A 14,961-nucleotide genomic window follows, 5' to 3' on the forward strand; every position below is an offset into this window, starting at 1 on the left:
TTAGGTTCGCATAGAAGGTCGTAGACCCAGGCATTTCTTTGGAACCTTTCCTGACAAATGCAAAATTGTCCCGGGGGACGATAGCCCTACCGTGCTGAAGGTAGGGGAAGGAAGCGTGAGTTTATCTTTTAGAAGTGTGTGCTCCCATTTGAAATAACCGCAACTCTTTCGGTTCCCTTCCTGTTTTCCCACCGGGCAGCTATAGAATGCTTTACCATTATTGGGACCCCCCTTGGACACCCGGAGCCTTCTAGCTCTCCGACCACATCTGCATAAAGGAGGGGTCACCTTCCCAGTTTCCGTACACCTGAAAGATTGGTTTTGATTGACAGAAGAGTTTAAGATGCCGCAGGGTGTTCGATGCGACCCTGAGCTTCTGGAAGAATTACTGGATGAAGCGCCTTTGTCTTCGTATATGATAAAGGGTGGCTTTTTCGCCGGAGGAACAGGTTGTGGACTGGAAGGCTTCCTCTTCAGAGCTTCGGAAGAAGAGGACGCACGGCAATCTCCGTTTGATGTCGCGGAAGCCACACTTGTCTTTGCAGCGGGGAGTTTAAAAACAGAAGCGTTTGAAGACTTACTCGGAGCTATGCCTTTGTGATAAATCGTTGTATTCGGGCTTTTGTACACAATAGAGAGTTTCTCATTCAGAGTCATTTCAGCAGCCCCTTGAGATGGCAAATTTGTCGCGTCTGACTCGCAGGCATCCGTTCTCTCTCCAGAGACCGGTGAACTCTGAATGCCCGAGTTGTCCTTCAGCTGTCGGAGTTCTGAACTCTGGTCATGTTGAGATTCCGGTATCAACGGGAAATCCTCCCAGTCAGCCAACATTGATAAACAGTCGGAAGTAGTACCAACGTCCATATCGGAAACACTGACGGAGGAAAGTGTAGTGGAGACCAGCACCAGGCCCGCGTTCTGGGCTGGGGAATTAGCCGTCAAGGGCCCGTTGCTTAGCCCACTCTGGATGCCGAAAGAGGATGTCTGAAGACAGCCGATAGGGGAACGGAGTCTGCCTGCATGTGGAGTCGAATAACTTGGGAGGCTGCCGCAGCCAGGGGTTTGGGGCCCATTTCTTGACGTCACGGGGAAGCTTTCATACAAACGCACAGGCACGTACTCCGGTTGTTCTTCTCCAGTATTGTTTGTGATCCCTTCAGTGCCTTCACAGCCCCTGTTTTTGTCCGAATCTGATGTTTTTGCACCACCGTTGCTTCCCAAAGCGCTGCCTTCAGTAGGGTTTGCACTGAAAAATCTGGCAATAGAGTTCTTTCCTGGAGCTGCCTAAAGATTCCATAAACAGGTGAGTAGGTTTTTTGAGGGAGGGGGAACTACAGAAAAAGAGAGTCTAGGACAACTGAGAGAAAATCTGCCTTGGAATCCTTTCACTATCAATATCAAAGTCAGAACACTGGAGTTTGTTGTTTCGGGAAAAAATCCTCACTCAGTCTGCGTTCTTCGAGGATAGGCGCCCAGAAGAAAGAAACCACTAACCTTATGCAAAGATTTAGTGATTTTCATCACGCATCCATCGCAGATCATCCGCCAGGCGAGGCGAGCCGTGTTCCGAGAATCATCCAGCCCTTCGGAAAACCAGGGATCGTACGGTTGTAAATGTCCACGTAAATTAAGCACGAGAAAGTAAAACGTGGCCCAGTAAACGGACACAAGGAGTAGCCGAATAGGAGTTTTGCAGAGCGGATTCAGAATTGTTAATCCTTAGCACCGTCAGCCTCGGTAAATTAAAAGCCACACGGGCTGACTGTTCCGTTTTCTGCTGCCTCGACCAATTTTCTATGAGTAGAGGGTGACAGGACCACAAGTTCAGCAAGAGAACATATACTTTTCATGCGGAAGGTCACAGGTACCACCAATGGCCCTGCTAGTTAAAAGGGGATCTCTCACGCAGCAGTGGCGCTAAGAAGCACTTTCTTGGTAACAGGCCCGCTGCCTGAGCTATCCTATCCCTTCCCCATTCCATTCCCATTCCATACAGCTTGGTTATTTTATACAGAGCTGGAAAATCCCCACACATGGTCACGGACCAGAAATGGTGGCAGAGGAATTCAAAGTAAGTTTCTCGGCTCTCTCTTGTGCCTTCGTCCGAGAAACATAAAAACAACACTCACCAGAATGCTCCCTTCCTGCAAAGACGATCCCCACGTCCTGCAAAGCGCCGTTTAATCCTTGGGGCTTCCTTGAGTAAAAGAGCTAGAAGGAGTTAAAATGCAATTGCTAGCTTAGTTGCTGTGCTCTTCATTTTGACCGCTGCAAGGTCTTGCAGACCCAGCACAGTGTTAAGCTCCAGGATATTAAAACGTTTTTACCCTCTTTGATCCTGACACCCCCCCTCCGATGGTTTACAATTAAAACGCTCAGTTAAAACTATGGGTTCCCCCTTCTGCTGTTCCTGAGGGTCCCCCGACCCCCAGAAGCAGAATTCTGGGGAGATCAAGGGCTGCAGTTAGAGGGGCAGGCAAGAAACTTCAGTTACGCTGACAGGAACACCTTCCATTCATGCACCACCATCACATATAAAACCAGTAGAAACTAAGAAAAAAGGGGGAGAGAAGTCAACCAGCAGATACACCAAAAACCCACCAGCACAAAATTTTTCTAACCAATGTTTTAAAAGCCAAGAGAATTCCAGCGCTGTGGCGATGCCAATGAAAAAGCCCAGGCCAGAAAAAAAGAATTGGAGGCAATCAGAATAATAATCTGATGGCTACAGTACCACTGGTGATCATTTATCTGCAGAAAATGAATACAAGTATTAAGTGATGCTTAACACAGTAGTTTACCATGCCAAAGCACGTGCTAAAGAAGGTCCAGAAAAATACCAACCCGGAAAGGTGACACAAACAATCAGTGGAAAAATACATTGATGATATAGCAAAAGAGAAATAAAAATGGTGAGAAGACAAGCAGACTGAAATAATTGTTACATATATCTAGAAACACCACTTTTCTCTAAAAATGTTATCCAGTTAAACATGCCTAGTTTTTTGAGAGGTAGATGAGCTCTATGTTATGACAGGAATACATTTGGGTGGCAGAGAACAAATCAATAAGTCTCTCGCAGATCCGTAAGCGTTTCCCAATCCACTAGTGCTTTTACCTTGTAAGTGGCCCTGAGGTCGATCCAGGAGTTTAAAATCTCTGGTTGACGCAACTGCTTCCTTTTGCATTCATACTGCAAGCAAACCCCCAGATCCCAATCTGTATGAGAAACAGAAATGTGTTGATGTAAACGTTTCATACTTGACTCCCATGGCAGTCAAATGGGTTTCATTTTGGTAGCTTGTATTCCGCACAAATGCTTGGAGCCCCTACGGCAGGGGTGGGGAACCTTTTTCCTGCCAAGGGCCATTTGCACATTTATAACATCATTCGGGGGCCATACCAGGTGTAGATCTCCCGGTGGGAGGGGGGTGGAGAGGCTAGGGTTGCCAGGTCTCCGGCCACTACCTGGAGGTTGGCAACCCCAGGGGAGGCCATGCAGAGAAGGCCTGGAGGGCGCCTCCGATCCTCCCCCTCCCAGGCAGGAAGACAGCCAGCGGTGGGCCCGAGCAAACGAGGCGCCGGGGGGGGGGGGCAGCCTGCGGTCGATTGGCAAGGGAGGAAGGAAGGAAAACAGAGAAAGAGGAAAAGGGAGAGAGGGAGAAAGAAATGGAAAGAGGGGGAGAAAGAAAAAGGAGGAGGGAGACAGACAAAGAAAGAGACAGAAAGAGAGGGAGAGAGAAAAGCCTTCCCCCCCCCACACACACACACGCCGGCCCCCGCGACCTGACCCCAGGCTCCATGCCTTTCCCCCCAGAGTCCACAAAAGGCCCCCCAAAGCCCGATCGGCTCCTGCGTGCATGCTCTGCCACCGGTAGCCACGGGCCTCTTTCCCCCCTCCCTTTCACTGCTCAACAGCTGACAGACAGCAAGAGGGGCTTACAGTGTGCCCCGGTGTTCCTGCACGCTATGGCTATAGGGGGCAGCCTTGGGGGAAGCGTCCCTCCCCCTCCTCTCTCCGACCAACAGCCGTCAGTCGGCAAGAGGCGGTCCAAAGGGTGCCGCAGCGCCCCTGCAAGCCGTGGCCCCAGGAACACCCTCAGGGAGGGCTGCCCTGTGCTGCGCCTCTGCGGCAGGGCCCCGGAGCTCCCGAGGGCCACAAAAAATGTCCTCGGGGGCCGCATACGGCCCCCGGGCCTGAGGTTCCCCATCCCTGCCCTATGGCTTTTGCGGAGTGCAAGGGTCACGCTTTTTTACTTTTTGAGAGGCAGATGCTGAGTGACATTGGGAATGTCTACCAGTCAGGAGATGGAGGTACCCTTTCCTCATAGCATAGCCTCTCCTCACAGCAGAAGTTTAAAAAAACCCTGCACAAAATAGACACAAGGAAATTTGTTTAATTTCTAGAACCTGTAGCATTCAGCTTTCCTGGCAATACATTTAGATTTGTTTTAAAGCCCGTATTGCACATAATACAAAAATCCAAATATAAGGTGTGATCAAATCAAACCCAAAGTCGACGGAAAAACAGAACTAAGAAGAATCAGCAGGACCGTTGCACAATCCAGACTCAGTGGCCGCCAGAAATTAAACAGCCCCAAATCACTGTTTTTACTTGATGCCAGGAGGCCTGCAAAAATGGGGCAGAGCAAATCTCTTTAAAAAGAGAAAGAGAGAGAGAGAGCTCCCAAACCTTGGTGCGCTCTGGACAGAGGAGGGGTAACATTAGGGAACATTTGTTGCACGCAGTTCCCACAGCCAGTGATGGACACCTAACAGTTACGTGGATGGGGGGCAGCCTAACACAAAACTGAAAATTGCAAAAATACAAACAGCAGGGATCAAATGAGCCAGAATGAGAGACGCCTGGACAGGATCCCAGGCGCACAAATATGTGTCTAGACAGAACTATGGCACAAACACAAAGCCACCGCAACGCTGTTAGTTAACTCTTCTCTGCATCAGGCCAGGTGATGACAAGCGCTATTACATTTAAGGAGGATAAATTTTAGGAGGATAAATCTGATTTTTTTAAATAATCCCACACCAAAAAATTTATAAGGCACTGTGAATTACCTGACCAGGTAACAAAGGCACATAATTTTCCTTCAGAAAGAGCAGCATTTGAACGCACAGAATCAAAAACAATTTTCTTCTCCTTTTGTATCTTTTGAATCCATTTAGAAAACTGAGACAGGCATATGGGCAAAGGGACTCCTTCATCAACTTGATTCTTAACAGAAGAGAACAAGAGACCTTTAAGTATCAGAGAGAAGTTTTTTTCCACCGGCAGTACCACCCAGCCTTGAAAATACTGTTATTCGCTAAATCCAACTTAAATTCAACATCAAGTTTCTGCTATTGGTGCCAACAAATCAGAATCAAAACTCACTTACCTGTCTGATGCCTGTTAGCTCAGTGCAAAATTCAGAGAGAATTGGATGCTCCTGAGGTTGGACGTACATATGGAATTCAGACTCAACCTTTCCATTTGAGGTGTTTAATAAAACTGCTGGAAATTCAACTGTGAGAAAAGCATATTGTCATAAACGCTTCCGTTTTACCTTAAGCTAGGGCTCAGTTTAACAGACAGTGAGGTTTGCAAGTCATATGATCTAGATATTTTTTCAGCATTGGGAACAATTTCGCTCATGTCTCAGGTTGTGCAAAAATATAGCATCTAGCATGTGGTATTTCATGTATCCACAGAAGTCCTACAAAGTTCAGGACTGCAGTCGCAATTGCCAACTGCTTTGAATGGGCAGATGAACTACAGCGTGGTGTAGAGCCAGGGTGGTGTAGTGGTTAAGAGCAGTGGTTTGGAGCGGTTGAGTCTGATCTGGAGATCCGGGTTTGATTCCCCACTCCTCCACATGAGCGGCGGAGGCTAATCTGGTGAACTGGATTTGTTTCCCCAGTCCTACACACGAAGCCAGCTGGGTGACCTTGGGCAAGTCACACTCTCTCAGCCTCACCTACCTCACAGGGTGTCTGTTGTGGGGAGGGGAAGGGAAGGTGACTGTAAGCCGGTTTGAGTCTCCCTTAAGTGATAGAGAAAGTCGGCATATAAAAACCAACTCTTCTTCTTCTACAACAAGGCATACCCGGAGAGAATTATCTTGAAAACAGCTCCACTGATCACTCGAGCACATCAAATATCAAGACACGAATATCATACTAAATTTGCAACACGGTGCCCTCACCTGGATGGCCCAGGCTAGCCTGATCTCGTCAGATCTCAGAAGCTAAGCAGGGTCAGCCCTGGTTAGTATTTGGATGGGAGACCACCAAGGAATACCAGGGTTGCTGTGCAGAGGAAGGCACTGGCAAACCACCTCTGTTAGTCTCTTGCCATGAAAACCCCAAAAGGGGTCGCCATAAGTCGGCTGCGACTTGAAGGCACTTTACACACACAGTCAGTAAAAACAAAGAATGTGCATGAATAATGTCTGAACAGATCCAGTTTGTCCAGAAACAATCTTCCAGAAGAATCAACCTCCACTTACTTATTTCTTGACTGTAATGTTTTCTGCCATCTCTCCAGCACGTAGACTCAAAATCAATGATGATTAAGTAGTCAAACACCTGCCCTGCAGCACAAAAGGGACCGCATGATGCTTTTATCAGGAACAGCAGGAGTGCTTAAACATTCACCGTGCGAAACAGACATGGTACTCACTCAGTTTGGGTCCGTGACTCTGACCATCAGGTGACGATTTGGAACTTCTTCTAAGAATACCAAGCTGCCTGTGAGGCAAACACACATAATAGTCTCAATCAAAATCACAGTTCTCAGAGGGATGAAAGGACAGACTTTTCCACATAAAACATTTGTTTCCAATATATGGATTGTTATATGCATTGTTAATAGCATTGTTTCCAATATATGTATCATATAGGTTCCCAGGGCTACACTAGACATGATGAAGAATCCATATGGACACATTTTATGAATCTGCCTGTTCCTGTAGAAAGATTTGGTTTTTATACCCCGTTTTTCTCTACCTTTAAGGAGTCTCAAAGTGGCTTACAATCTCCTTCTCCTCCCCTCCGCACAACAGACACCTTGCGAGGTCGGTGGGGCTGAGAGAGTTCAAAGAGAACTGTGACTAGCCTAAAGTCACCCAGCTGGCTTCATGTGTAGGAGTAGGGAAACCAACCTGGGCCACCAGATTAGAGTCCACTGCTCCTAACCACTAAACCACATTGTCTCACGGGGGAAGGGTATATTTTTGGAGACTAAACAGGGGGTTTAACCTCTGACTCACGACAAGTCTAATTTGTATCTCACTGAGGTAGTAAGCTGTGACCAAGCTATAGAAGAGAGCAAATGGGGGGGTACAAGTGACAGGGTTAAATCTGGGACACACACGGGAGAATGAAGTGGCAGAGTCCTGAAGACACACACATGTGGGAAGAAAAACTAGGAAAAGAGAAAAAAAAATTAAACCACAAAGTCAAAAGGCCAGGTAGGCCAAAGAGAGATGCAAGGATGTGAAATTCAATGTTGTGAAATTCAAGGGCAATGCAGAAAAGGGGAGACCATACACAATTACAGCAATTGGTAACAATGAAATCTCGGGTTTTGATGTGCTGCTATAATGCCTGTGAACCCCGAGGAATCCCAGGTTTGTGAGTTAACCAACCCATCGGGTCTACATTGACAGCCAGCGTTGCCCAATGGTTAGAGTATTGGACTAGGCACTGAGAGATAGGGTTGCCAGGTCCCTCTTCGCCACAGGCAGGAGGTTTTTAGGGAGGAGCCTGAGGAGGGCGGGGTCTGGGGAGGGGCTTCAATGCCGTAGAGTCCAATGGCCAAGGCGGCCCTTTTCTCCAGGGGAGCTTATCTCTACCGGCTGGAGATCAGTGGTAATAGCAAGAGATCTCCAGCTAGTACCTGGAGGTTGGCAACCCTACTGAGAGACCCAGGTTCAAATCCCCGGTCTGCCATGGAAGCTCGCTGAGTAGCCGTGGGCCCCACGCCCTTGCAGCCTAGCCTACCTCGCAGGGTTATTGCTGCAAGGATAAAACAGAGAAGGGCAGAGCCACAAAACATAACTCGGTTTTGGCACTGACGTGCTTGGGCAGTACAGGCCAGACATCACAGACTGAGGATAAAATGGAGGAGAGGGGGCTTTAGGCCCCCCAGTTGGGCAAAAACCGACTCAAATAGCTAAATAAATGCACTTATTTACAAGAAGCCATGCGTGGGACATCAGCCACCTCCTCCCTTCCACCCGAAAGCTAATACAAGCTCCCTCCCAGCCCACAGGTAGGTAAACAGGTAGAGAAGGCGTCGGGCCCTCCACTAGGCCTCACCTGGCCAGCCGTTTGGTCGCCATGGCTACGGCTCCCCCTGGCCCCGCCCACCCTCCTTCCGCCGGGCGCTCGGCCCTCCCCGCCCTCGGTTTCAAACCTCCCGCCGGGCCCTGTGCGCCCCGCCCCCCGATCGACGCCATCGGCGGCTCGGCTACTATTGCCTGCCCGCCCGGCTTCCGGGGAATTCTCAGGGAAACTGCGCGACTCGCCTCCGGGGCGAGCGGCTCAGGCAAAGGGAGCCGATTGCCGAGCCAGGCTTTCCCCCCCCTGGATTGCAGGTTCGCTGGTTGATTTTATTATAGGGAAGGGGCAAAACGGCTGATGGCGAAGATTTTTCTCTTGTAAACAGGTACCCTGTTTGTATACCTTTATTTGAATTGGGTGGGGGGCGGGCGGGCATGATTTCCCTTCAGAGGGGGAGGGGAAGAGCCAGGGGAACTCCCCTCCTCATGCACGTGGCTGCAGATCGCGGTGCATTCCGAAAGGCTTTCCGTGCCCCGCCCCCCAACACACACACACCTCAGATCTGGGATTTTATTTGCACCATGCCCGTAAATCCGTTTTAAACCCTTTGGATTTTTTTTTTAAAAAGATTCAATTAGGGTTGCCAACGTCCAGGTGGTGGCTGGAGATCTCCTGCCTTTGCAACTGATCTCCAGGCGACAGAGATTAGTCCCCGTGGAGAAAAGGGCTGCTTTGGCAATTGGACTCTATGGCATTGAAGTCCCTCCCCTCCCCAAACCCCACCCTCCTCAGGCTCCACCCCCCCCCCCAATCTCCAGGTATTCTCCGACCCAGAGCTGGCAACCCTAGAGTCAATTCATTTTATAATATAAGCGTTGCAATGTTTATGTGCATTTCTGTGCCCTGCGCTCCTCTTGTCCCCATTTAATAGGAACAATCCCGATTTTTTTTGTCCCGGGAGGGGAGATGGCTTGTTAAGAGTATACTTAGTGGGAAATTGCAAAGCTAAGAAAGGAGAAGAGCTCCTGTAGGGCTCATGCTTCTGGATAACTTTGCCTGGGATTGCATTGTAATAGCCCGATCCTATGCATGCTTGCCCAGAAGTATTCAACTGTGCTTACTCCCAGGTAATAGCACTGTCGTCTGTGTTGCTTGAGGAGGAAGAGGCTGTGGCTCGGGAAGCCTTTCACATCCAGAAGCCCCCGCGGCCACCCACCGACACACACACACACACAGTCGTTCTTTGAATTCTGGCCTCTGTAGTCAAAGGATCTGGGAGTAGCAGCATCCTTTATTCTGCAGGAGACCACGGCGAGCCCCTGCCAGTCACGACAGACAAGACACGCAGTGAGCTCAGGGTTGCCATCTCCGAGTTGAGACATACGCGGAGATTTCGGGGGCAGAGCCTGAGGAGGGCAGGGTTTGGGGAGGGGAGAAACTTCAGGGCCATAGAGTCCAATTGCCAAAGCGGCCATTTTCTCCTGGTGAACTGATCTCTATCAAACCTGGGTCTCTTGCACCACACCAGAGCTCTACAAATACCACTCCAGCCCTTTATGCAGAAGACAGAGTGGCTTTGCTCTCATGGAATTACCTACCGTTCACTTTTATGATTTCCCCTCCAGGTACGAGCCACCTTAAACAGTGCTTCCAAACAAAATGGCTCCAGCAATCCAAGCAACTAAAAGTAAAAGACCACGCGAAGATGAGAAAATTGCAGAAGAACAACGGGAGTCCAAAAAGAAAAGAAAACTTGGTGAAGAGGACACATGCCAAAACCAGTGTAAAGCTACGGTATTTGCTGGAGATCTCTCTTTTCTGTGTTTTCCTGCAATTTACAGGAGACAGTCCAGCGGGAAAGGCCTTTCCCCACACTAGCTGTCAGAGATCCTTGACGTGCCGGGGACTGAACCTGAGGCCTGCCGCATAGGAAGCATCTGCTCTACCACTACGCCATGGGCCACTTGCTGTTTGTGAGCCTCTTCCTCTTCAGAGCAAAGTGACTCCTGGTCAGATCCCCTCTTTGTTGCGCAGGCTGACCTCGAGCTAGATGCTTTCTCTTGGCCTAATTCACCTCACAGGGTTGTCATGAGGATAAAATGAGGGTGGGAGAACTATGCACACAGACCAGAGATCCTTAAATAAAAGGATAAAATGAGAGGCAAACACCGCTTAATTTCTGTTGCATCCATGTCTGCCTACTCAGGATCACTTCACATGCTGTATGCTCTTGCTTTGCAAAAGGCAAAACACAGTGGTGAACCCCTCCCCCCGATTCTAGTGGCAAGCAAAAATAGACCACTCAGGACAGAAGTAGGTGTCACCCTCCCTTAGAAGATGCTGAGGGATACCTAGGCTTCTTCCCCTGTGCAGGCAGGATAGTAGGGTACCTGGCTACCACTTTGGAGGGAAGCTGGGGGTGGGGGGGGGGAGTTTCAGCTTGAGCAGGGTCCTAGGAAAGAGACTTCCTCTCCAGTTTAGTATAGTGGTTAAGAGCGGTGGGCTCTAATCTGGAGAACTGGGTTTGATTCCTCACTCCTCCACATGAGCGGCGGACTCCAATCTGGTGAACCGGGTTGGTTCCCCCACTCCTGCACACGAAGCCAGCTGGATGACCTTAGGCCAGTCACAGTTCTCTCCGAACACTCTCAGCCCCGCCTACCTCGCAAGGTGTCTGTTGTGGGGAGAGGAAGGGAAGTAGATTGTAAGCTGGTTTGAGTCTCCTTAAAAGGTAGAGAAATCGGCATATAAAAAGCAACTCTTGCTATTATGGCCCTGGCTTTCACACCATCATATTGTGATGGGCTCCTCGGGGGAACCATAAGGAGAGTCTTGCTGGATCACACCAAAGGTCTATCTAATCCAATAGCCTTTTTCCCATCGTAGCCAACTAGACGCCTCCCACAAGCCTATAGGTCAAGCAACAGCCCTCCCCCTCCATTGTTTTGATGGTATATTTCCTCTGAACATGGAGGTTACACTTAATCACAAATGGGAAAAGTTCTGGATTTGGCCCATAAATGGCTAAGTGGAATGCAAAAGGCCATGTTATACCACTAATGACTGGCAGCGTCTTCTTTTTTTGATTTGCAAGATCCGGATGGTTTCTATCCCTCATGGATTCAAAGATAAGGCTGAATAACGTGACTCCAGTGGGTGTGGGGTTCCCTCCACCCTTCTTTAAGAAGTCGAGCAGCCAGAAGGCAGATCCTGTCTCAGAGAAAAAAACGTTTCATTTGTACATTTCATGATTTTTTAAAGAGCGGCTGTCTGTGCCTTTTCACATTTGAGGCTGTTCAGTCCAGATCACGGCTATGCCAACGGCTTGTCTGTCAGCAGTCTTTGGCATCCGCACTGTTTATGCAAAGCCTTTTCCGAGCGACATCAGCTGTGCGTAGCTAAAATCTTGCATGTTCGCCGTGCTCCCGGAGTCGTTTTTACTGTGCCCTTTTGTGCCAGACAGGCTCGTCTGCTTCTGGATTTCATTACTGTAAGGGGGCGGCTGGAATCCTGAAACTCTGCGTCTACGTAAACAATTCACAGCCTGTTCTCTCATTTCTCAGGAGAAGAAACCTCGCCTGTCGACCGAAGCCTTTGGAGGAGATTGCGAAATCAGCTACGACCAACTGCACGAATTCCTAAAATATGCCGCACTGGGGAGAGTCCAAAATGCTGCTAAGCCCAGGTAGGGGGCTCTTTTTATGTTCTATAAAGCATCCTGTATGTGCTGAAGAATCAAAGCTATTTATAGCCCCCATCCCCAGCAAACATGGTTCTAATATTCGCCGATGGGTTGTATGTTTTGGCACGGTCTTGCTTCCGTTATTAGATTTCCTCCTACTGAGGCTGCATTCAGACAGCCCAAACACACCACAAGGTTTTTGTGATCTTTATGAGCCTCAGGCGTGAGCATTCCTTCCCTTTCCTCTGCACCAAGACTACAAAAATTCCGGTTCTCTCCCATCCTAGTCCAGTGCTGTAACCACTACACCTCGCTGGCTGTCTAACAGGAAAAGTCCGCCTGTCAACTCTAGAATCATGCCAGCGGCCTGTTGTCTTCTTTGATTTGCAGATGGTGCCGCCTTCATCACCAAAGGCATCTGGCTGGCACGGTGGTGGTGGTTCTCCCCCAAATGAGTCAGCTCCACTTCTACAGGTTTTACACGCAGTTTAAGCATCTCCGCAAAACCTTCAGGCACGTAAGTGTGGCATTCTCTCCCCCCTCACACACACCATTTTCAAATCTGGATGAAACCTGGAGTTGTCTTAAGAACATAAGAAAGACCATGCTGGTTCAGACCAAGGCCCATCAATTCCAGCAGTCTGTTCACACAATAGCCAACCAGGTGCCTCTAGGAAGCCCACAAACCAGACAACTGCAGCAGCATTGTCCTGCTTGTCATCCAAAGCACCTAATATAATAGGCAGACTCCTCTGATCCTGGAGAGAATAGGTATTCATCATGACTAGGATCCATTTTGACTAGTAGCCATGGATAGCCCTCTCCTCCATGAACATGTCCACTCCCCTCTTAAAGTCTTCCAAGTTGGCAGCCATCACCATATCCTGGGGCAGGGAGTTCCACAATTCAACTATGCATTGTGTGAAGAAATACCCTTTTATCTGTTTTGAATCTCTCATACTCCAACTTCAGCAGATGACTCTGTGTTCTGAGAGTCTTAATCGTACTTTGCATTTATATAGCACTTTCAGTGTTCAAAATGCTTCATGGGTGCACAGTAATCTTCACAACAGCCCTGCAAGGTAGACCTGTTGGCAAAGGTGATCTTATTTATTGATACCCTGCTTCTCTCCCTAGTGGGGGACCAAAGTGGCATATGGCATCATTCTTTCCGGAGTTGCTGCATGGGAAATGAAAATGCTATTAGCAGAGAATACGCCTGAGCAGAGTGCTGAGCCAGGTGACGCTTTAAAAAAAGGCTGTTTCCCGAATCAAACAAAAGCCGCTTTTCACTTTCCTGCGGCTCTTTTTGTTTTTCTCCACAGGATGCTTTGACATTAATAATCCTCCCGGGAGGAGGAGGCGGGCACTTACCAGTAGCAGCCAAACATGACTTCTCCAGTTCAGAGCAGACTTTTCAGGAATAAAAGTCCACTTTGTCTGTCAACAGGAGGCTAGGCTGCGCTTTCCCCGGCCCCCCTGTCTGGAAGTCAAGGCCATTAACCCAATAAGCCGCCGGATGCAAGGTTTTAGTCACCAACAATTTCCTGAAATGTTGTCATCTCCTGCCCCCCCTCTTTTTTTTTTGCACAAATGAATTATTACGGTCAAACACCAGCGCAAAAGTAAACAGATGACCTTATGTTTGTTTCCTTTTTTTAAAAGCTCGAGCCCACAAAAAATGTCAGAGATCACAGGCTGCTCTGTAGAACGATTCTTAAAACAGTAGCCGTTTAATGCCTTAAAAAAAATCAGGACCGGTCAAAATATCACAGCACAATGAAGCTGGATCCATACATGGTTGGCTGTGGCACTGTTGTTGTGCTATAGTGACCATCCCCAGTGTGGTACCAGGAAACACCTTATTTCCTTCTTCCCCAAAGCAAAGGGCCAATCCTGGCTTTCCTCCCCGTCACTGGAGCAAGGAACTGCTCCAGAATAGCCCAGGAGGCATCTCCTTTGGGGCTGCTGACATGGTGAGGTTAAGATCAGTCGTTTGGAGCGGCGGACTCTGATCTGGAGAACCGGGTTCGATTCCCCACTCCTCCACATGAGCGGTGGAGGCTAATCTGGCGAACTGGATTTGTTTCCCCACTCCTACACATTAAGGCAGCTGGATGACCTTGGGCTAGTTACAGTTCTCTCTGAACTCTCTCAGCCTCACCTACCTCACAGGGTGTCTATTGTGGGGAGGGGAAGGGAAGGTGACTGTAAGCCTGTTTGATTCTGCCTTAAGTGGGAGAGAAAGTTGGCATCTAAAAAAACAACTCTTCTTCTTCTGCAAAGGCACACCCATTTGGAAAGGGCTCCCTCCGCCATAGGACAAAGCTTGGATGGGGTCCTCCAACCGTGTCGTGATTGGTCCCAGCTCGCAGGCATCCGTTTTGAAATCAGCTATGCCCATACTCCCTGTGGCAGCCATTATGTGGCACCCGCTACCTGTTCTCAACGTTGTAAGAGCGTCCACAGGCTCAACAACCTTAGGGACCCCTGTGCCATAGCAATTGTTGGCAACTGGACTTTTTTTTTTTGCAAAGACAAAACCAGCAGAACTATCACTATAGTATCACACATGAAGCTGCCTTATACTGAATCAGACCCTTGGTCCATTAAAGTCACTATTGTCTACTCAGACTGGGAGCAGCTCTCTTGGGTCTCAGGCAGAGGTCTTTCACATCACCTACTTGCCTAGTCCTTTTGACTGGAGATGCCAGGGATTGAACCTGGGACCTTGTGCATGCCAAGCAGAGGCTCTACCACTGAGCCACGGCCCCTCCCCATGGCACGATACTCAACACTTAACTTTTTTAAAACCAACCGGTTCACACAGGGATCTCCAAAGCAGTTTACTGTGTACTTTAAAATCTGTAAATCGTAGACCTCAAAACCAAATGGAAGTAGTAAACACGGCCTTCCCCGGACTTCTGTTTTTAAGTTTCAAAACAGGGAGAGGAGCAGGAGATCTAATGACACCTCTCCCGCACCAGCTTAGATGT

At 48.8% G+C, this 14,961-nt stretch overlaps 2 protein-coding genes across 2 annotated transcripts in view; one reads left to right on the forward strand and one right to left on the reverse strand.

Annotated features, from left to right (window-relative positions):
- Positions 1–8,350, reverse strand: ERI2 (ERI1 exoribonuclease family member 2). Its single transcript, XM_056866192.1, has 9 exons — positions 8,320–8,350; positions 6,680–6,747; positions 6,507–6,590; positions 5,397–5,524; positions 5,077–5,233; positions 3,119–3,219; positions 2,130–2,211; positions 1,495–1,583; positions 1–1,284 (listed from the first exon to the last, which is right to left on the reverse strand). Exons 1-9 carry the CDS (start codon positions 8,340–8,342, stop codon positions 1–3), a joined length of 2,016 nt encoding a protein of 671 aa, XP_056722170.1. The 5' UTR covers positions 8,343–8,350.
- The window catches only part of REXO5 (RNA exonuclease 5), a 21,358-nt gene continuing 14,737 nt past the window's right edge, over positions 8,341–14,961 (forward strand). Inside the window, exons 1-3 of the mRNA XM_056866606.1 lie at positions 8,341–8,535; positions 11,847–11,968; positions 12,356–12,482. Of these exons, the coding sequence (XP_056722584.1) occupies positions 8,341–8,535; positions 11,847–11,968; positions 12,356–12,482 (444 nt within the window). The remainder of the gene's footprint in view (positions 8,536–11,846; positions 11,969–12,355; positions 12,483–14,961) is intronic.

Source organism: Euleptes europaea, chromosome 21 (assembly GCF_029931775.1).
Source record: "Euleptes europaea isolate rEulEur1 chromosome 21, rEulEur1.hap1, whole genome shotgun sequence".
Taxonomy (NCBI): Eukaryota; Metazoa; Chordata; class Lepidosauria; order Squamata; family Sphaerodactylidae; genus Euleptes; species Euleptes europaea.